This window comes from Leucoraja erinacea, chromosome 7 (genome assembly GCF_028641065.1).
Source record: "Leucoraja erinacea ecotype New England chromosome 7, Leri_hhj_1, whole genome shotgun sequence".
NCBI lineage: Eukaryota > Metazoa > Chordata > Chondrichthyes > Rajiformes > Rajidae > Leucoraja > Leucoraja erinaceus.
In genome coordinates, this window is record NC_073383.1 from 37,180,849 (window position 1) to 37,204,511 (window position 23,663).

General features: G+C 45.4%; 2 protein-coding genes across 5 annotated transcripts in view; one reads left to right on the forward strand and one right to left on the reverse strand.

Annotated features, from left to right (window-relative positions):
• Positions 1–6,779, reverse strand: part of ikzf2 (IKAROS family zinc finger 2) — a 215,828-nt gene extending 209,049 nt beyond the window's left edge. For 2 of the 3 annotated variants that reach the window (XM_055638288.1, XM_055638294.1), the window contains exon 1: positions 6,415–6,745. In XM_055638288.1, the coding sequence (XP_055494263.1) occupies positions 6,415–6,435 (21 nt within the window). In that variant the 5' untranslated portion in view covers positions 6,436–6,745. Of the gene's footprint in view, positions 1–6,414 lie in introns of all 3 variants that reach the window. The other variant, XM_055638301.1, reaches the window with a different exon arrangement.
• LOC129698888 (sperm-associated antigen 16 protein) overlaps positions 1–23,663 on the forward strand; it is a 705,663-nt gene that overhangs the window by 126,280 nt on the left and 555,720 nt on the right. For both annotated transcript variants that reach the window (XM_055638281.1, XM_055638282.1), the window contains exons 2-3: positions 6,773–6,927; positions 10,703–10,749. In XM_055638281.1, the coding sequence (XP_055494256.1) occupies positions 6,852–6,927; positions 10,703–10,749 (123 nt within the window). In that variant the 5' untranslated portion in view covers positions 6,773–6,851. The remainder of the gene's footprint in view (positions 1–6,772; positions 6,928–10,702; positions 10,750–23,663) is intronic.

Below are 23,663 nucleotides of genomic sequence, written 5' to 3' on the forward strand. Positions count from 1 at the left end.
GCTCTGAGCGAGGTGGCCAAAAATAACGGCCATAGGTGGCGGCATTCTCTTGGAAATCACAGCACAGTGGGCCAAAAGCGGTCAAGATCAGACTTTTAGTAATATAGAAGATTATGTTCTGAAACTTTCAATATAGAATTTGTGAGGGTGTAATTTGCCCAATTGAAAGATAATGTAATGTTTCTGCAGCTTACGCCCTTACACAGTGCTTTAGACCATCTACACAGGCTGTCCACTACATCATCGATCCAGTGCCACCAGGGCACCAGGCCTTAAAGTGAGAAAATAAAATCTCATTAGGCCAAGATCAGACTTTACGGAGATTGGAGGTTGCAGGATCATGTGCTGTTCCAGAAAAGGATGTATCATTTTCATGTATGGTAGGATTTGTCTGGGTACCATGCAGAGCAAGTTTTCACTTTATCTCAGTACATGTGACAATAATGTACTAAAATAGGGGGTAAATGAAAGAAAACAACTGAATTAACATAGAGTAGCATATGAGGCCAAGGCAGAGAGGTCAGAGTACAGTGAAATGCAGAATTGAAATGGAAATCAATTGAACTCGGGTTCACTCTTGGAGACTGAATGTAAATGTGTCAGAGCAGACCACTCAGTCAGTTTGCAGTACCCCTATCGTAATGAGGCCACATTATGAACAGTGGCAAGTGTAGTAAATTGAAACACATAACTAAATTATTAAAATTATAAAAGTTGCAGATGCTGGAAGTCTGAAATAAAAACTGAAAATGCTGTAAAAACCTAGCAGGTCAGACAGTATCTATGCCTATGAAACGATAAACAGTTAACGTTCCAAGTCAAACACAAATTTTCAGAACCGAGAAAGAGAGAAGTTAACCTAATTAGCAGATTTGGTGGAGAGGGCAATCGGTGGGACAATAGTAACATCTGCAATAGAGTGAAATGATGTAGCCATTGAATGGACAATTAAGCTTCTTTGACTGCGTAATGCTTTGCTAATGTTGTAAAGTCAGGATGATGTTGTAAAGTCCGGCATGTGCTGAGAAATTAAAGAAAAACAAGAAGAAATATGGGGAAAAGAGATGGGCACTAATAGTAATTCCTGATGCAAATGCAAAGAAAGAGCGAGATACCTGAAGAAATTTAGATCAAACACTGCAAAGGAGAATCTTTGTTTGAGAAAAAAGAATCAGACCAGATGCTTGAAAGGGTTCAGAAAAGATTTACGAGGATATTGTCAGGACTAGAGGGTGTGAGCTATAAGGAGAGGTTGAGTAGGCTGGGTCTCTATTCCATGGAGCGCAGGAGAATGGGGAGATCTTATAGAGATACACAAAATCATGAGATGAATAGATCGGGTAGATGCACAGAGTCTTTTGCCCAGAGTACGGGAATCGAGGACCAGATGACATAGGTTCAAGGTAAAGGGGAAAAGATTTAATAGGAATCCGAGGGGTAAATTCTTCACACAAAGGGTAGTGGGTGTATGGAACAAACTGCCAGAGGAGGTAGTTGAAGTGGGACTATCCCATTGTTTAAGAAACAGTTAGACAGCTACATGGGTAGGACAGGTTTGGAGGGATGTGGACCAAGCGCAGGCAAGTGGGACTAGTGTAGCTGGGACATTGTTGGCCGGTGTGGGTGAGTTGGGCCAAAGGGCCTGTTTCCACACTGTATCACCCTATGACTCTATGGCGCCCATTAACTATAGCCTACCATGCAGCCTTGATCCATTGCAGTTCTCTTACCATCACAACAGATTAATGGCTGATGTCATCTCCATGACCCCACACTGATCCCTGGAACACCTGGATAAGGACATCTAGGTCAGACTCCTATTCATTGTCTATAGTCCAATTTCAATACCATAATCCCAACCATGCTCATCTCTAAATCCTTCTAAATTCCAGTGAAAATAAGCCCAGTCGATACATTCTTTCATATGTCAGTCCCGCTATCCCAGGAATTAACCTGGTGAACCTACGCTGCACTCCCTCAATAGCAAGAATGTCCTTCCTCAAACTAGGGGACCAAAACTGCACACAATACTCCAGGTGCGGTCTCACCAGGGCCCTGCACAACTGCAGAAGGACTTCCTTGCTCATATACTCATATCCTCTTGCTATGAAGGCCAACATGTCATTTGCTTTCTTCACTAGCTGCTGTACCTGCATACTTCATCTTAACCTACAAACACAATCACTGAGGGTAGGTGCCAAATCATCCTCAATTATAATTCTAAGCACTGGTGCCCCGCGAGGATGTGTTCTCACCCCTCTGCTATATTCATTATACACTCATGTGCAGCCAAATACCAACCCAACTCAAATTACAAGTTCGCAGACAACATCACTGTAGTGGGCCAGATAACAAATAATAACGAGATGGAATTCAGAAAGAAGTTTGAGAAACTTGTAACCTGGTGTCGAGACAGCGACAATGTCAGCAAGGCAACGGATATTGTGATTTACTTCAGGAAGCAAAACAGTACATTGATGGCACTGAAGTGGAGATGGCTGAAAGCTTCAAGTTTCCAGCAATAGACATCACTGGCAATTCGTCCTGGACAAGCCACATCAAAGCTATGGCCAAGAAACATAGACATTAGGTGCAGGAGTAGGCCATTCGGCCCTTCGAGCCTGCACCGCCATTCAATATGATCATGGCTGATCATCCAACTCAGTATCCCGTACCTGCCTTCTCTCCATACCTTCTGATCCCCTTAGCCACAAGGGCCACATTTAACTCCCTCTTAAATATAGCCAATGAACTGGCCTCAACTACCCTCTGTGGCAGAGAGTTCCAGAGATTCCCCACTCTCTGTGTGAAAAAAGTTCTTCTCATCTCGGTTTTAAAGGATTTCCCCCTTATCCTTAAGCTGTGACCCCCTGTCCTGGACTTCCCCAACATCGGGAGCAATCTTCCTGCATCTAGCATGTCCAACCCCTTAAGAATTTTGTAAGTTTCTATAAGATCCCCTCTTAATCTCCTAAATTCTAGAGAGTATAAACCAAGTCTATCCAGTCTTTCTTCATAAGACAGTCCTGACATCCCAGGAATCAGTCTGGTGAACCTTCTCTGCACTCCCTCTATGACAATAATGTCCTTCCTCAGATTTGGAGACCAAAACTGTACGCAATACTCCAGGTGTGGTCTCCACAAGACCCTGTACAACTGCAGTAGAACCTCCCTGCTCCTATACTCAAATCCTTTTGCTATGAAAGCTAACATACCATTCGCTTTCTTCACTGCCTGCTGCACCTGCATGCCTACTTTCAATGACTAGTGTACCATGACACCCAGGTCTCGCTGCATCTCCCCTTTTCCTAGTCGGCCACCATTGAGATAATAGTCTGCTTTCCTGTTTTTGCCACCAAAATGGATAACCTCACATTTATCCACATTATACTGCATCTGCCAAACATCTGCCCACTCACCCAGCCTATCCAAGTCACCTTGCAGTCTCCTAGCATCCTCCTCAAAGCTACCACTGCCCCCCAGCTTAGTGTCATCCGCAAACTTGGAGATATTGCCTTCAATTCCCTCATCCAGATCATTAATATATATTGTAAATAGCTGGGGTCCCAGCACTGAGCCTTGCGGTACCCCACTAGTCACTGCCTGCCATTGTGAAAAGGACCCGTTTACTCCTACTCTTTGCTTCCTGTTTGCCAGCCAGTTCTCTATCCACATCAATACTGAACCCCCAATGCCATGTGCTTTAAGTTTGTATACTAATCTCTTATGTGGGACCTTGTCGAAAGCCTTCTGAAAGTCCAGATATAACACATCCACTGGTTCTCCCTTATCCACTCTACTAGTTACATTCTCGAAAAATTCTATAAGATTCGTCAGACATGATTTACCTTTCATAAATCCATGCTGACTTTGTCCAATGATTTCACCACTTTCCAAATGTGCTGCTATCCCATCTTTAATAACTGACTCTAGCAGTTTCCCCACTACCGATGTTAGACTAACTGGTCTGTAAATCCCCGTTTTCTCTCTCCCTCCCTTGGGAGGGGGTGGTTTGGGTGGGAAGTGGTTTAGGTAGGGTCAATGTCAGAGGATTATGTGTTATATGCGATGGTTGATAAGCTTAAAGGTGAGGACAAGGGAGACTCTGTCACTGTTGCGACTGGAGCAAGGGGGTGCAAGAGCGGAGCTACGTGATGCTGATGAGACTCGTGTGAGGGCCTCATCTAAGATAGAAGAGGGGAACCCCCGTTCCCTAAAGAACACAAACATCTTGGATGTCCTGGCATGGACGTCTCATGTTTATGTCACCCTGCTATAGGAAGGATAATGTTAACTGGAAAAACTGCAGAAAAGATTTACGGGTATGTTGCTTGGACAACATCCAGGGCCTGAGCTTCAGCGAGAGGTTGGGCAGCTAGAACTTTATTCCTTGCAGAGCGCAGGTGGACGATCTTAGAGGCATTTAAGATCATGAGGGGGATAGAGAAAATGCAGTCTTTTACCCGGAATAGGAGAAACAAGAACCAGGTTTAAGGTGAGAGGGGTATGATTTTTCACATAGTGAATTGGGGATATATGGAACAAGCTCACAGAGGAGGTAGTTGAGGCAGTTACTATAACAATGTTTAAAAAGGACTTGGACAGGTACATGTGTAGGAAAGGTTTAAAGGGATATGGGCCAAATGCATGCAAGTAGGACTAGTATAGATGGGCATCTTGTTTGTCATTGGCAAGATGGACCAAAGGGTCTGTTTCCCTGCTGTTTGACCCTATGAAGAAGTGACCAGGGAGCAAAGGAACTGCAGATTAATGGGAGATGGTTGAAATCTTTGCTTGGGTTTGGGGCAGGAAAGGTCAGAGGTTCTGTATTGTCAAGTTTTTTATGATTCAATCTTTCACAACCCACCTTATCTGTTGCTGTACTTTTATTCGCCGCATAACTACAGTCCCATTTTTCTCTACTTTTCACTAAATTTGGTTGAAAAATATTCGATTTTAAATAATTGGTTTTGTTTCTGTCTTCAGATGGTACCGAATCTGTTATTTTCAACATCTTCCTTGTGTCTCAAATTTTCCTTTGCTTAATACATAAATATAATGTGACAAAATGTACCACTGCAGTGGTTAGTACTTGATACACTACTGTAGATCTTATTGAAAACAATTGTTAACAATGAAAATAAATAAAACGAATGATGCATCATTGAGTGCGGTTATTTCAGTTATTTTACAAACTGCACGCTGAAAATGCGTGAGCAAGCGGTAACCGACATTGCTGCAAAAGCATTACCAATACGTAAGAGAACGCTGCCGCTTTGTGGTTAAGGAGACTCTTTCACTTTTGTTATATTAAATGCAACTTTGTTCAAATTGTAGCGCTGAAATTGCAGAGTTAAATTGATAATCCCATTACCAAAAGCGATTCCCAATTGGACATCTGCTTTGTGATTATTTGCATTCAATTTCGAAAACGTTTTTTTTTACACCGTATATTTTTCTTCTATGGTTTAGTCAAGGGAAAATAACTTAAAATATCTCAGCGCATTTTTACTGAGACTGCAGTTTTCACACAAATCATTTCATAGAGTATGTTATACGTCCAAGGTTCACACGAGAATAAACGGGACGTCTTCTTTTTTCATTCAAAGCATTAAAAATCATCCACAATCCAATCGTACTGGGTTTTTTTTTGTTAATCTAGGAACTACACATACACCAGAAGTTCATTTTAGTAATTGAAAAAGCAAAAAAGTACGAAGCATGCTGGATATCTGAAATTAAAAAAAACTGAGAATGCGGGAAGCACCCATTACGTATGACTGGTGGCAAAAACAAAACAGTTAGCATCTCAGCTCAGTGACCTTTCAAGAGAACTCTTCCAGTGGAGATACTAGAAGACCGTCAAGCAGGAACGTTAAATATAATAATGGTAATAAAATGAACTGCAGATGATGGTTTATACCAAAGGTAAACACAAAATGCTGGTGTAACTCAGCGGGTCTGGCAGCATCTCTGGAGAAAATGGTTGGGTGACGTTTCGGGTCGGGACTCTTCTTCAGCCGGAACATTAACTGTTTTTCACCGCAGATGCTGTCTGGCCTGCTGGGTATTTCCTTTATTTTCAAACCTAATTTCAATGGCTAAGTTTAAGATGATAATTTATTCTCCCCTGTTTTCTGTCTGCTTCAGTCAAAGTGAAAAGAAGTTTTAGAAGAGCAACTGGCGCCAGTCTGTCGAATGTAAACAGGGCACAGATTGACACACTGGAAGGAGCCGGGAGAGGAGGGAACCAGCATTTGGACGTTTTGGCCAAATGCGAACGCCACGCTTTGGCGGAACTCGGAGCTGGGACCGTCTGCGCCCCCCTGCCTGAAGGGACCGAGGGCGGCAGAATCAAAAGGAAAGGGTTAAACGGCCGGCCGGCCGGGCGCAGCACCGGCTGACACTCCTTACCTCGGCGCTCGAGGGCTGCATCCTGTCGATTGGACCGGCTCGCGTTAATCCACACTTTGCGTGCTTCTGCCAACCTTCTTTAACGTTCAAACGTTCATAAATCCCACCTTTGTCAAAGCCATTTTCTTCTCTCGTGCCACATTTAAAGGGGCGGCCCAAGTCCAATTTGACGACATTTTAAAACAAATAAATAAACATATTCACTGCAAGTCGGCCACTTTCCTCCAGCGCGTGAGAATAGCATATACATTTGCTAAGCCAAACGATACATGTTTTGATATGACTGATGTTAAATCAATAAATAAATCGCCGCAGTGTTTCCCTTTCAAATCTTATTCTGCGCTCTTCTTCCGATCAGGACACGGTTGCCATGGTGACGAGACGCCCATCGGCTGCGGGCTATCGCGAGAGTTCCACTGAGAGCGGCGACGGAGTCAATGGCAACGGCACGCGAGCAACCGACACAAACAACAATGGCGATGGAGCTGGAGGACGGCGCTTACTACTTGCAGCGTATCCTTTTCGGCACAGATTTCAGACGGTCGGGAAACTTTGACAGTGCTCGTGAGAGGGACTTTTTTTTTTTTAAACGCTCTTTTAAAATTCTATGAATCCACCATATATTTATTTTGTAAACGAGTCTAGTTTGCTGCTTGGGTAATGGTGTTCGGGTTCGGAACTTGTTGATCTCGAGTGCTGGGCGCTTGCACGGGCGCGAGCCGGGCCGGCGGGTGGGCGGCGACGAGCCGTTTGTGACCCGAAACCTTCGCATTTATGCGGGGAAGTTTGGAACGCGGGTCCGTTAGGGAGCGTGGGCGCGGCAGGCGAGCGGCCACTCGACCGTGGGCCGTGCAATGACGGGGACGGGATGGGACGGGAGGACATTGTGCCGCGCGGTTACTCCACGGGAACACGTTCTATCAATCCCGCGCGGTAACCGGCCAGAGTTCCAGACACTTATAACCCTAATTCATTGACCCCTTATGTGGCAAGTTTGGGACAAGTAATATTGAACATTGCGCATTAAACGTCCGGTGTCGCTCACTGTCCAGGCGTTTCAAGAGAGAGTTAGAGCATTGCCAGAGAGTTAGAGCTTGTAGCATTCAAAAGCCTGATGGTTGTCGGGAAGAAGCTGTTCTTGAACCTGCACGTTATAGTTTTCAGACACTTATACCTTTTTCCATATAGCAAGAGAGAAATGAGAGCATGACCAGGGTAGTGTGGGTCCTTTATGATGTTGGTTGCCTATTTGAGACCGTGGCTCCTACAGATCCCTTCCATGGTGGGGAGGCCAGTATCCATGATGAACTAGACAGTGGTCACTACTTTATGTAATCACCTTTGGTCCTGGGCTTTTGAGTTGCTGAACCAAGCTGTGATGCAACTGAACAATATGATTTCTATCATACACCTGTTGAGGTTCAAGAGAGTATTTGTCGACAAACCGAGTCTCCTTAATCTACTAAAGAAGTAAAGACATTTTATGAACTTTCTTTATTATTGCCTCAATGAGTCCAGGACAAATCTTAAGAGATATGCATGCCCAGGAACTTGGAAGTTTGTTCACTGTCCACCATCGACCTGTTGATGAAGATTGGTTTGTGGATCCTCAGCCTTCTAAAGTCAATAATCAGTTCCTTGGTGTTACTGACATTGAGAGCAAGGTTGTTGTTCTGCCACCATTCAATCAGACATTTGATCTCCCTCATTTACTCTAACTCATATTATCCATAATTGTACAGCAATGGTGGTATCATTGGTTAATTTAAAGATGGTGTTGGAATTGTGCCTGACTACACAGTAATGTGCATAGTGATTAGAGCTGGGGGCTGAGCATAAAGCTTTGAGTTGCCCCAATGCAGGTCAGAAGTGTTGAAAATAGTGCAGGTCTTGCTTATATAACCTGGAGAAAGCGAGATGAGTCAAATTAAAAGTTAGGGTTAGCCAAAAGTTATTGAAGAGTTAAAGGGCATGTGAAGTGTCTCGGATGTAGGTTGGTCAAGGGAAGTTTGGAAAAAATCAAGGTATGTGTGTAATTATGCTCCTAAAGCTTACCCCCCTCCTTAGTCCAGTTCAGTAAAATACTGAGTCAAGCACTGGACCAACTAAACCTTATTTTTGAATAAACGACGAATCCCCTCTTCGATACCTAAACCACCGCGGGTTCGATCCTTGTCTCTGCCTGGCCAAGCCCTTCAGCCTCGTGCAAGCCGACACTACCAAAAGGTCACAGTCCAAAGCGCCCTTCCATAAGATCGACAATGATCCAAGTGGGGGCTACCTTTTATAGGTCAATGAACCCTGAGGGGCCGAACTACATAGGGGTGGCTCCCCTTACAGGACAATCGCACATATCGATTACATTAAAGTATTATTGACAGTCCCCCAACCCAATTACAAAGAGTCCCAAAAAAATGTTTCTACAGAAGCTTCTGGAAAGTAGTCGGCTTAACTGAATAATGCAACATTTACCCAGGCAGTACAAACAATTCAGCCAGAGCTTCACACTTCAACCAATCATCAAACAGCAAGATAACTGTCCTGCAACATTATTTACAATCCCTTTGCAGCAATCCAATCAAAACAATGCATCTTCCACCACCTTGGAGTTTATCTGCAGTATCCTCATACATTTTATCAATTGGGAAGACATCTGGACCTCAGGTTTTCTGATGTATTGATCTGGGACCTAGAATTCCTGGCACCATTTTGCAGCTTGAGGCTTCTTACAGAAAAAGGCTAACACGCCTTGTAGATGCATAAATCCTTTACTTTATTTTAGCTCCGTTTTGGCCAGGATTTACATTTGAAGACGAGTTAAGTGTGGCTGCATTTTAGGCAGGAGATAGAAGTGGGCAGCATGAGGCTTTGGTACAATAAAGTTGGAGGCTGTGGGGGGCAGATCGCCAACTGTGATGAGATCAGAAACCATCTGGAAGACAATGGTCTGCTGTTCGTCTGTGGGGTCATGCTCAAGAGGTCGGCACGACAAGGTGTCTGAGAGCCAGAGTTTAACAAATGTTGGGATTGTTGTGAAGTGAGCAATGGGCTGTGCATTTAGAGGGGTTGAGATTGGAGTGGGTAAGAGGAGTGGAGAATTTAACACAGTTGATGTCTCATCGGAAATTGGAAATTCAAAGGTCCAGAGAGGGTTGAAGGCCAGCAGGGGGAGTCGAAGAGGACCACGGGACTGTGGAAGATCTCGGGGCCGGCCGGGCCGAGCGATGAAAAGCCCCGCGTATGGGCTGATTCAAGCTCTGCTTTATGATCTTTGCTCCACGGATGTCTCCCTCCTTCAATCTCCCTCAGTCCCAACCCCTACTTCCGCCTCTGGACGGCACCCCCCTCCTCCAATGATTGCTCTGAATCATCATGGTCCCCCTCCCCCCCCCCCCCCCCCCTCTGCCTCTGACTGATCGTCTCTCTCTTGATCGAGCCCTTGATCATCAGTCCCACCCTCACTGTCTCGCGTAAAGCAGAGATTTACAAATACGGATTACAAATCATGGGGGGGGGGGGGGGGGAACGTCCCCCGCCTCTTAAAACATCGGGGAGACGTGTCCCCACTGCCACCCCACCCCCCCCCCCCCCCCCCCCCCCCCCCCCCCCACCCCCCCCCCCCCCCCCCCCCCCCCCCCCGGGATTTCCGCCCCTGGTGATGAGGTATATTTAATAACAAAATAATGGGATTTTAAAATGATCTGAATCTAATTCATTTAAAATGTGTCCATGTGCCAAGGCGGAACAGTGGCGCAGCGATAGAGTGGCTACCTTGCTTACAGCGTCGGAGACCCGGGTTCGATCCTGGCTGCGGGTGTTAATATGTCCGTTCTCCCCGTGACCTGTGTGGGTTTTCTCCGAGAACTTCGGTTTCTTCCCACACTGCACACGGGTTTGGTTTTGTATAAATGTAAAATGTATAAATTTATAAATGTAAAAATTGTTTTAGCGAAGAGTAGTGTTAATGTGCAGGATTACTGGTCGGCAAACTTGGTGGGCTGAATGGTCTGTTTTCGTGCTGTTTAATTAGAGGCAGGCATTACAAGAATAAGCAACTGCTCTCAAGTGGCAGGTCAATCATATAAATCTTTTACCAACTGGTGGAGTTTATCTGCTTCACCCAACTCTGTACTGTGGGAAACTATGAACACAATAATAAAATGGTTAACTTAAAAATAAAGAACTGGGTTGTGCTATATTCGGTCCTCCACTCAGGCTGACTATTGTTTTGATGTGAGTGGTCCACTGAGATCATTGTGTATAATGCTTAACTTCACCCATACTTTAGAGGTTACTATTACAGAAGAACCTGAAGATGGTTACCAATATGAAGAGGTACAGTACGTTTTGAAAGTTAAATTAAATGTTAAATATTTTTGTTTTATTTTGAGTCGTAAGGATAAATCACACAACCATCAAAGCTGTTTCCCTGTTTTAATGTCTTTGCTATTCAAAGTTAAACAGTTTTAATTGTTTTAAATAATCAAAAATGTATTTGGATATAAATGTTAATAAAATATATCAAACCTTTGTAAATAAATAACAATCAAAGGTAGTGCCAATTCACCTTTTTAATGATGGTCTCCAGCCACATTGAAATGAACAGAGGTACTGCTTATATAGCAGGCCAAAAGCTGAGGAACCAGATGCTGAGGAAGCAGAAGAAGGAGGAGGAACGGCAATCCCCAGCAGAAATGCCATCCTTAATGTAGTCACCTTTTGATTCCCTGAATTGAATCCACTTTTAGAAATGACTTTTTAACATGCCCTTTCTGTCTGTTTAGCATTTATAAACATAGCAATGATGTAATTAAATTGAAAAGGGTGCAGAAGAGATTTACAAGGATCTTGCCGGGTCTGGCATGTTTGAGTTATTTCGGGAGGCTGGATAGACTAGGACTTTTTCCTGCAGCGTAGTAGACTGAGGGATGACTTTTTACAGATTTAGTTCATTTTTATTATTATTGTTACCTGTACTGAGGTACTATGAAAAACGTTTTTGTTGTGTACCATCTAGTCAGTGAAAAGACTATACATGATTACAATCAAGCCATCTACAGTGTACAGATACAGGAAAACGTGAATAATGTTTAGTGCAAGGAAAAGTCTGATAAAATATAGTCTGAATGTCTCCAAAGTGGTAGATGGGATGTTAGGATCGCTCTCTAGTTGATGATAGGATGGTGATAGAATCATGAGGGACATAAATAAAGTGGCTCATTGCTGTCTTTTCCTGAGGAAAGTGGAGTCTAAAACTAGAGAATGTGAGGGGGAAAAGTTTAAAACTGTGCTGCATATGCGGACAACCAGCTAGCGGATGTGGATGAGACGGGTACCATTGTGACTTTTAAAAGACACATAGACAGGTACATGGATTTGAAAGGTTTGGAGGGATATGGGCCAGGTGCAGTTAAGTGGAACTAACGTGGTTAGGCATTAGGATCCAACTTTCAAGTCTGAACTGCAGATGGAAGTGAGAAAGGTGCTGGAAACCAGGCGCACGGGTGTCTGATCTAACACTCTGGTGAATAGCTTGGCGTTAAAGGGGGTTGCTGTTTGTACTGTCCCAGGGCACCACCCTACCCAAGATCATTTGCGACTGTCCCTGATTGGTCCTGACCTTTTCTCGTTTCCAACTCAACACTCCTCCCCTCACCCCCTACTTTCAGTCTGAAGAAGGGTCCTGACCCAAAATGTCGCCCATTCTTTTTCTCCAGAGATGCTGCCTGACCCGCTCAGTTACTCCAGCACCTTGTGGTCTATGTTTGGTATAAATCAGCATCTGCAGGTCCTCATTTCTACATACTGGCTAAGCAACTTGTTTGGCATGGACGTGTTGAGATGAGGGCCTGTTTCTGTGCTGTATAGCTCTGACTTTATGACTTAGTATTTTTCACCTTAAGTCTCCCCTTTTTGTTGCATGAAGCCAATTATTCATTTGGACATCTTATGTAACACTTGCTTACTCTTTCACACACAAGCTTGCGTTTAGATTTTTTAATGGTATCTATAAATTTACCATTCTTGCCCTCTTTCCCTTTATATATTTTTAAATGCTTTACCAGAATTTTTATTGCCTTTTCTTCATTGTGCCTTCTTAGTTTTAATTTGTCTTTGTGTCTTCAATCCTTTTTATCTTATTTTGTATTGTTATGTTTCCCTATTTTCCTGTATCTTAGCAATAGGAGTCTAGAATTGAATGTTTCATCCTTGATGTTTTATTGAAATCCATTTGGTCTGAATCTTCAACAAGATGGCGCCTGCCTGTGGTGACATTTTGCCAGCAGCGCCACAGAACAGAATAAAATACAGTTTTTCGCAGCTTTCCTGGAACAAAGAAACGGCAAAATTCAGCGCTGTAATGGACAAGCTGCTCGTGCATCTAACGGCACTAGCGATATCGCGATCTCCCGCTGCCGACTGTAAGCGATCGGTCGAGAACACCCGACCCGGCTGAGGATCACAGGTACTGTACCTAGAAACTCCGTGGAGACCTCCGGGGCAGATGGGCAGGATCGCTCAGCAGCAACGGAGCTGGAGCTGCTGACTATGAGGGAACCCCCGATCGCAACGGAGCTGGAGCTGCCAACTGTGAGGGAATTCCCGTCCCAGCGCGGGGTCGCAGAAACAGCAGGTACAGTAAGTACAGTACCTGGAAGCAACGGGGAGGCCTCCATAGTGTCCGGAAGCGTGGTCGCCAGGCGGGATATCAGGTCAGACTGAAGTGCTGAGGACTTCGACCCCCCTCTCCCTACCATCCTACTAGCCAACGTACAATCCCATGAAAATAAAGTAGAGGACTTAAGATCAAGGCTGCTTTACCAAATGGAGTTGAGGGAATGCTCTGTGTTCATAGAGATATGGTTCACCCCCAGACTCAGCATTTCAGCCTGGTTTCTCCATCCATCGCATGGACCGTACACTGGCATCTGGGAAAAGGGAGAGGAGGGGGTGTCTGCTCAGCACCAGATGATCAAACACCCTCAACCATTGCTACACGACCATCAAAGACGACTATTGCTCCATCCCTCAAGTCAAGTCAAGTCAAGTTTATTTGTCACATACACATACGAGATGTGCAGTGAAATGAAAGTGGCAATGCTCGCGGAACAACAAAACAACAAAACAAATTATAAACACAATCATAACACACATATTATTTTACATAATAAATAATAGAAGGAAAAACGTTCTGTACAGTTAGTCCCTGGTGAGAAAGGCGTTTACAGTCCGAATTGCCTCTGGGAAGAAACTCCTTCTCAACCTCTCCGTTCTCACTGCATGGCAACGGAGGCGTTTGCCTGACCGTAGCGGCTGGAACAGTCTGTTGCAGGGGTGGAAGAGGTCTCTCATGATTTTGTTTGCTCTGGAGTTGCACCTCCTGTTGTATAGTTCCTGCAGGGGGGTGAGTGAAGTTCCCATAGTGCGTTCGGCCGAACGCACTACTCTCTGCAGAGCCTTCTTGTCCTTGGCAGAGCAATTCCCGAACCAGATGGTAATGTTCCCGGACAAGATGCTTTCCACCGCTGCTGCGTAGAAGCACTGGAGGATCCTCGGAGACACTCTGAATTTCCTCAATTGCCTGAGGTGGTAAAGGCGCTGCCTTGCCTTACTCACCAGTGCTGAGGCGTGTGATGACCATGTCATATCCTCAGAGATGTGGACTCCCAGATATTTAAAACAGTTCACCCTATCCACAGGATCCCCATTTATACTCAATGGAGTGTACGTCCTCGGATGATGTGCCCTCCTAAAGTCCATGATCAGCTCCTTCGTTTTTTTGATGTTCAAGAGGAGGCTGTTCTCCTGGCACCAGAGTGCTAGATCAGCCACCTCCTCCCGGTAGGCTCATTTTGGAAAATCCGACCATTCAGTGGTGCTGCTTCTTCCTGCATACAGGCAGCAATTGAAGAAAGCACCCCCAGAGGTGAGGACTGAACAGAGCTGGTCGGGGGAGGCAGAGGAACAACTCGAGGACTGCTTGGAGTCTGTAGACCGGGCAATGCTCAAGGACTCTGCAACGGACCTGCATGAATACGCCACAGTGGTTACAGACTTCATAAGGAAATGTGTGGAGGACTGCGTTCCAACAAAAACCTTCCGAGTGTTTCCTAACCAGAAGCCTTTGATGACCCATGAGATCCGTATTCTTCTGAAGACCAGATCCTGGGCATTCCGGTCTGGCGATGCAGAAGTCCAGATACAACCTTGGTGTAGATTAGTTATTGCATGTGAACCAATCATAGTAGAAATAGCATCACTAACCCCACCTTACTGTATGCTTTATATTAACACCCACTTCCTACACTAGGCAGTCTTGGAAGCAGTGACGATGAACTAGCAATTAACAACCTGCTGTACCGCTATATTATGTGTCTTAATTAAAAATGACTTTAAACTCCAGACTGTGTAATTTGCTCATTTACATGGTGTCGGAAAGCTTGGAGTAACCCACTGCGTCTGTATATCGGGTTTTATTAGTTTATCAGTTTCACTTGTATCACCATGGCTCAAACGTGCAGAAAGCCAGCGCAGCTTATCTTCGATTCTGACATCGGGAAACGATGGAGGCTCTTTGAAATAGACTCCGAACACTATATCAACATCGTACACCGAAATGAACCAGATGCTGTCAAGGCTTCCCTCCTACTTAACCTGGCGGGACCCGAAGCCATGATGAGAGCGCGGACCTTTGAATACGCACCAGCCGTTCATGATGCCAACGATCAGGTAGTTGTACCTGCTGAGACTGCGAGACCCCACCGTTTCACTGCGTAAATTCCGTGAAATATGCGACCTACCCTCAAACCACATTTCAGAAAGAGCTAAATTCTTCGCCAGCCACCAGCAGATGAGCCTGTGGAAAGATTTATTTGCGACTTGAAATATATGGCTCAGCGATGCCGCTTTCAGGTCATGTCGAATGAGTTAATCAGGGACAAGCTTGTCAGTGGTATGATCGATCAAAAGCTAAGCACTGAGCTACTGCGGAATGCTGATTTAACCCTTGAACAAGCAGTAGATGCCTGTCGAACGTCTGAGATTGTTGCCCCACTAAGCGACCAGTTTGACATTCAGAAGAAGATCATAAACCTGACGGGTTTCAACAGATGACAAACGGTGACCGATAAAAAGATTTATGAATGAACCTCCTCAACTGGCTAACCGGGGATTTGCCATTGAGCCCCCTCAAAGGTGCCGGAACTGTAACTATTTCCACATCAAGGGACGATCGTTCTGTCCAGCGAACGGAAAGCCCTGCAATTACTGCAAAAAGATGAATCACTTCGCCGTTGTTTGCAGGTCCCGTGGGAACAGACCATCCAGCTCAGCGTCTAATCTGCACCCGTTGCAACAAAACCAAACAATTCCAAACTCGCAGGACCAGCTCGACTCTGCCCACGAGGATGATCCAATTAGCACATACGAGGAGTCGACTGCACTCACTCCTTCACACAGCTGATAAGATTCTGGATCCCTCTGTTTCAATGACAATTAATAAAAGCTTGTGAAGGCCAAACTTGACACGGTGCCCGCGTGAATGTAATGTCTGTGCCCGTCTACAACAAGATAAGAAATAATGAGGCATTGACTAGAGACAGCTCCACTTTACATGCTTATGGGGGGGGGAGGTTTTGTATCCTCTGGGAAGAATTACTTTCAAATGCGTGCTGAAAAACACCAGATGAAATCTAACTTTCTATATGTTAAATTCTGACTCTGTGACTCTACTGGGCATCCATGCGTGCCAAGACTTAGGGCTAGTATCCTTTGACCGGTCCGTTCACAAGTTACTAATATCTGTGGACCCGATAAAAGGATACCCTGATCTATTCGATGGCAAGCTGCCTGTGACCTATTAAAATTTACCCCAACGTTGACCCAGCCGTCAGTGCCCCCCACCGTGCGCCACATGCCATGAAAGACAGAATTGAGACTGAACTAAAAAACATGGTCTCCATGGGCATACTAGCCGAAATCAGCAAGCCTACCGACTGGGTTTCCACCATAGTTGTCACCCTTAAGAAGGACAAAGACGAGCTCCGTGTATGCATTAATCCAAAAGATTTGAACGCTCCCATCAAGCGCCCACATTATCCTATGAGAACTGTCGAGGACGTCGCTGCACAGATCGGTCGCACAACAGTATTTTCCGTCCTTGGCGCAAAAAGCTAATTCTGGCAGATACCACTAGATGACGAGTCATCAAACCTGATCATGTTTGCCACACCGTTTGGCAGATTTAAATTTCTCAGGATGCCATTCGGCATCAACTCGGCCAGCGAAGTCTTTCAAAGAAACATGGAACAGCTGTTCCAAGGACTCCCGTTTGCCATCATCCTAGATGATATCCTGGTATATGGCAGAGACACAGCGGAGCATGACAACAACCTAAAGCGTATTATGGACCGGGCACGTGAGATCAACCTGAAATTCAACCCTAATAAATGCAAGTTCAGGGTTCCAGAGGTCACATATGTTGGACACATTTTCACTTCTGATGGCCTTAAGCCCGACCTGAAGAAAACTGCTGCCATCACAGAAATGCCAGTCCCCACCGACGTGTTTAGCCTACAACACTTTCTGGGTATGGTGAACTATCTGGGAAAGTTCATACCGAACCTCAGCGAACTAAGTTCGCCTCTGAGACAACTCACGCGGAAGGACACTGCCTGGACCTGGTTCCAGCAACATCAACAAGCATTTGACTCTTGAAAGTCCAAGCCTTGACATTCTTCAACCTGAAGCGTCCTGTCTAAGTAATCTGCGATGCCTCACGATATGGGCTGGGCGCAGCCTGCCTTCAAACGTCTGCCAATGGGACTGTACTACCTGTATTTTATGCCTCCCGCACCATGACGGACACCGAACAGCGCTATGCGCAGATTGAGAAAGAGCTGCTAGCCGTGGTCTTCGCTTGTTCAAAATTCAAGGACTTTATCTTCGGGAATACTTTCACAGTCGAAACAGACCACCAACCACTTGTAACCATCCTTAATAAACCTATACATGAGTGCAGCGTACGATGATGCAGCTCCAGCGGCTCGACTTCAAAATCGTTTACAAGAAAGGTAAAGACATGCTCGTTGCTGACACTGTCTTGCGCACCACAAGCATACAATGAACAACACCCCTATGAACGGGACGAGTTTAAGGTTCTCAAGATCGACTTCGCTCCCACGGAACGCTTGTGCCGTCTAGCTGAACACACAGCCGCCGATGGCACGCTCCAGCCACTCTCATCCATAATCAAAAGAGGCTGGCCAGACAGGGAATTCAGCACACCATTCTTCCTAGTCTGGGATATGCTGATAATTCAGGATGGTGTCATAGTTAAGGGCCACAAAGTCGTGATCCCTTCATCATTACAAGACGAATACTACAAAGAGGAACACAACGGTCACCCAGGTACCGATGCCACTTTGGCCCACGCACAGAACATTTTCGACTGGCCTGGCATGGTCAAGTACATACGGGACAGGACCACCTCCTGTCCCATCTGCAACAGCTTGGCGCCACACCAACAGAGACGGCCCCTGTTACAACAACTCTCACCGACCTTGGACGTCAGTGGCGGCAGACATTTTCGAGTGGCATGGTAAACATTATCTGTTCCTGGTCGACTCCTACTCTAACTAGTTTGAACTTGATCTAGTGCCTTCTATCACATCAGAAATGGTCATTTAAAACCTACAGAGACACTTTTCCACATTCGGTGCACCTGTCCGCCTGCAAACTGAGAACGGAAGACAATTTACCAGCCACGCATTCAAACACTTTGCCAACCGATGGAAGTTCCACCATGTCACAAGCAGCCCCGAATACCCTCAAAGTAACCGGCTCACTGAGAGGGCCAGAGTGCAAAACAACTAATGGAATGCGCCCACCTGGCCAAGTCGGATGTGTATCCAGACCTCTTAAACCTCAGAATCGCTAGAGATGGGGTCCTGGGCTCACCAGCCCAACGCCTGATGTCCAGAACAACGCGACCTCCGATACCAATTGCCCAGCAGAAGCTGGTGCCACAGGTGCTGAAGCCAGCCGCAGTCCAAAAGCACATCCAGGAGAAACACAACATCCAGAAACGTTCATATGACAAGTCCAGCAAACCGCTGCTGTGAGGCCAAGTTGTCCGCTTGCAAACTACTTTGGGACATTCCCATCTAGGTTTGCGTTGTTGGCCCGTCTAAGGAATCCCGTTCCTACCTTGTCGACGTCTATGGCGCCCTGTACCGACGGAGCTGCCAACACTTGCTGTCTGTAAAGGAACCACGTCCACCGATCCCTTTGCTCCATCTTTGATGATCCAGCCATCTGCTGCTGTGCCCATCACTAGTCCCAGCATGTCCCGTTCTCCGCCGCGACTTGTGGCTCGGTCTAACAACATCGCTAACCTCTTCCCCCATGCTCTCCCTATCGGACGCCTCAAGTCTCCCCTGCTGCTTTCTCACTTCCGGGTTCACCGCCTCCCTCCCCCACTAACTTTTCTGGCGCGGAGGGAGAGGGGTTGGTCCATACGCGTTCGGGTCGCATTAGTAAACCGCCTGATAGATATGGCGAGTATGTTTAAATTCAAGAGTTGCATATGTGTTTATATTTGCTCTTTACGAGGAAGGATGTAGATTGGTTATTGCATGTAAACCAATCATAGTAGAAATAGCATCACTAACCCCACCTTACTGTATGCTTTATATTAACACGCACTTCCTACACTAGGCAGTCTTGGAAGCGGTGACGATGAACTAGCAACTAACAACCTGCTGTACTGCTGTATTATGTGTATTAATTAAAGATGACTTTAAACTCCAGACTGTGTAATTTGCTCATTTACCCTTGGTAATGCCATCAAAAGGGCCAAAAGTGACCTGCTCTAAGCTGGAAGATGAGACGGATGTTCGGCAACTGAGGCAGGGCTTGAATGCCATTACACCTCCTACAAGCCGAAATCAGGAGGCAGCTCAAATGACAGCGAAGCATCACTCCCTGACGAGATCAATGCGTTCAACGCACGGTTCAATAGGGAGAACACTGATGTTCCTTCCCGAGCCCCCATTCGCTCTGATGGTATTACAGTCACAGTCACAGAGGCCGACGTCAGAAGATCCTTTAGGGGGTGAATCCTCGGAAAGCGCCGGGACCTGATGGTATACCCGGCCGAGTTCTCAAGACCTGTGCAGACCAACTGGCGTGAGTTATTGCGGACATTTTCAACCTCTCACTTCTAAGGTCTGAGATTCCGACCTGCTTTAAGAGGGCATCAATAATACCAGTGCCCAAGAACAGTAAGGTGACGTGCCTCAATGACTATCGACCAGTGGCACTAACGTCTGTGGTGATGAAGTGCTTTGAGAGGTTAGTTATGGTGCACATCAACTCCTACCTCGACAAGAACCTCGACTTACTGCAGTTTGAATACCGCCAGAGCAGGTCAACAGAGGATGCAATTTCACTGGCTCTCCATTCTGCATTGGACCACTTTGGCAATAAAAACACATGTCAGGCTGTTGTTTATAGACTCCAGCTTGGCATTTAATGCCAGCATCCCCTCCAAACTGGTGACCAAGCTCACAGAACTGGGTCTCTGCGCATCCCTCTGCAGTTGGATCCTCGACTTCCTCATCCACAGACCACTGTCTGTTCAAATTTGCGGAAACTTCATCCTCAGTAACAATTAGCGTGCTCAGCCCCCTGCTTTTGTCACTCTATACCCATGACTGCTTAGCCGGACATAGTGCGAACTCCACCATCAAGTTCACTGACGATACCACTGTTGTTGGGCGAATCACAGATGGGGATGAGTCAGAGTACAGAAGTGAGATAGACCAAACGCTGCCTCAAACCTGGCTCTCAACATCAGTGTAGATTGGTTATTGCATGTGAACCAATCATAGTAAAGTAGCATCACTAACCCCACCTTACTGTATGCTTTATAATAACATCCACTTCCTACACTAGGTAGTCCTGGAAGCGGTGATAATGAACTAGCAACTAACAACCTGCTGTACCGCTACATTATGTGTAACAATTACTGATGTCTTTAAACTCCAGGCTGTGTAACATAATTATTTCCAATAAGTAAGACCAAAGAACTGATCGTGGACTTTGGTAGGGGAAGGATGAAGACCCACAATCCTGTTCACGTCAATGGGACGACGGTGGAGAGGGTCAAAAACTTCAAATACCTGGTGCATATTTCCAAAGATCTTTACTGGACCCAGCACACTGATGCAATTATTTTTAAAAAAGCACATCGGCGACTCTACTTCCTGAGAAGATTAAGGAGATTCGGCATGTCGAAGAGTATTCTAAACTTTTACAGGTGCACGGTAGGGAGCATTCTGACTGATTGCACCGTGGTCTGGTTCGGCAACTTGAACATCCAAGAGCGAAAAAGACTACAAAAAGTTGTGACCACTGCCCAGTCCATCACCGACTTTGACCTCCCCACCGTCGAAAGGATCTATCGTAGTCGCTGCCTCAAAAAGGCAGCCAAAATCATCAAAGACCCACACCATCCTGGCTACACACTCATTTCACCATTGCCATCAGGAAGAAGGTACAGGAGCCTGAAAACGGTAACGTCCAGGTTCAGGAACAGCTTCTTCCCTACAGCCATTAAGCTTTTAAACACAACAACAAATAAGCTCTGAGCTCTGAACTGCAAAAGACTATATTATTATTGTACTATATTTGTTATTTATTGCACTTTTTTTTCTCTTCCCCCGTTATGTACTATGTTTACATATTCACATATTCTGTTGTACTGCAGCAAGTAAGAATTTCATTGTCCCATCCGGGACATATGACAATAAAACACTCTTGACTACTGTTAAATGCTTCCCATTCTTCTGACATTGATAAAATGTATCTTTTCCTTCAACCAGCCAATTCCAGACGATCTCCTAACATGTAAATTGGAGGAAAAGATACATTTGATCTAGAATATAAGTAGAGTTAAAAGTAGGTCGACACAAAATGCTGTACTGAAGAAGTGTCTAAACCCAAAACGTCACCCATTCCTTCTCTCCAGAGATGCTGCCTGTCCCGCTGAGTTACTCCAGCATTTAGTGTCTACCTTCGATTTAAACCAGTGAAGTAGACCATTTTGGCTCCTGTGTTTGCTCTAACATGCTGCAAGATATGGCAGAAGGCAAAGAATGGCAATAAAGGGGGCTTTTTCTTGTTGGCTGCCAGTGACTAGCGGATTTCCGCAGGGGTCAGTGCTGGGGCTGCCACTCTTCACATTCAATATTATTGATTTGGATGAGGGGATTGACAGCTTTGTGGCCAAGTTTACAGATGATACGAAGATAGGTGGAGGAGCAGGTAGTGTAGAGAAAGCAGGAATTTTGCAGGAGGTCTTGGACAGGTTGGGAGAGTGTGCAGAGAAGTGGCCAATGGAATGCAGCGTAACAAAGTCTGAAGTCATGCCATTTGGTGGTAGGAATAAAGGCATAGACTATTTACTAAATGGGGAGAGAATCCAGAGGTGCAAAGGAGCTTGGTGCAGTATTTCCAAAAAATTAATTTGCAAATCGATTCGGTAGTAAGGAAGGCAAACGTAGTGTTACTATTTAGTTCGAGCACTAGAATACAATAACAGGGATTTAATGATGAGGCTCTATAAGGCACTGCTCAGGCTGCATTTGGAGTATTGCGAGCAATTATGGGCCCCATATCTGAGGAAGGATGTGCTAGTGCTCGAGAGAGTCCAGATGAGGTTTCGAGAAAAATCCCTAGAATGAGTTTGTTAACATCTAATAAGATTTGACGGCACTGGGCCTCTACTGGCTGGAGTTGAGAAGGATGAGGGGGCGATCTCATTCAAACTTACCAAATAGTGAATGGCCTGGATAGAATGGGTGTGGAGAGGTTGTTTCCACTAGTAGGGGAGTCTTAGACCAGAGGTCACAGTCTTAGAATTAAAGGATGTTCTTTTCGGAAGGAGATGAGAAGGAACTTATTTAGTCAGAGGGTGGTGAATTTGTGGAATTCATCGCCACAGATGGCTGTGGAGGCCAATAGATATTTTTAAGGCACTTAGATTCTTGATTAGTGCAAGGGTCAGGTGTTATGGGGAGAAGGCAGGAGAATGAGGTTAGGAGGGAGAGATAGATCTGCCATGATTGAATAGCAGAATAGACTTGATGAACCACATGGTTTAATTTTACTCCTAGAAATTATGAACTTATTTCAGTTTCATTTTCACTAAATCCCTGAGTAACTGGAACAAGACTTTTGTACTCTTTTGACGTATGACCTGAAACAGTCCACGAATCCTCCCATTTTTTGAGATTAAAATGTTTTGAGTAGTGTGTCAGTGATTGCTCTATTTAGAGTTAATAGAAATGAGTTGTCAATGCGCAAAGTTAGAGCAAAGTAAGTTATGAAGAGAGGCATAAGGAGGCTTCAAAATAATTTAATAGATCAAGCAACGATCTGGCAAATGGAGCACAATGTGGGGAAATGTTTGTCAATTTGGTCAGGAAATATTTAACAAAATAATGAGACTTAAAGCTCTGAGATGCAGAGGGTTCTGGTGTCATAATTTACAGGTGCAGCAAGTAATTTGGAAAGCTAAGTGGAGTGTTGCTGTTTCTTTACATAGGAATTAAATCCAAACAATAGGGAGGTTTTGCTTCAGCTATATACCTGTATATAACTAAAAGTCTGTCGTCATGTGTGCGCCAATCTGGTTAATTCCTTTCTTCCAAACGCTACGTCACAGCCTTCCCATTTTCACACATCCTACTCACATTTTTCTCCTCGTGGTGATAAACATCTTCCCGTCGCATTTCCACCTATGTTTCCAAAGTTATTAATCGTTTAAATTTTAAAAACAGCCAAAACCGCCTTCTCAGACAGCTTCCAGCATACTCACAGCGATGTCACAATGCCTCTCACAATGCACCAATCACAATGGGCTCTCAAGCTGGCTGCCAACTGCCACAATGACATCACAATGGGACGTTGCCAATGGTACCGCGCCCCCCCCCCGCCCCCACATCCCCCATCCCCAGCCCTCTTCCCCCACCCTGGGGTGAAAGCCGATGCCGCCCCCCCCCCCCCCCCCCCCCCGACGCATTTGGGGACGGGTCCCAACGGGTCCCACTTGGTCTTGAAAATGACTATTTCTCTCCAGTCACTGGTTCACAGTTACCTCGCGTGGCATCAGGCAGGGCCTTGTCTCACATCAACTTGTGCTTAGCAAACTTCGAATATTGTGCATTTGGTTCAAACTGACTTCT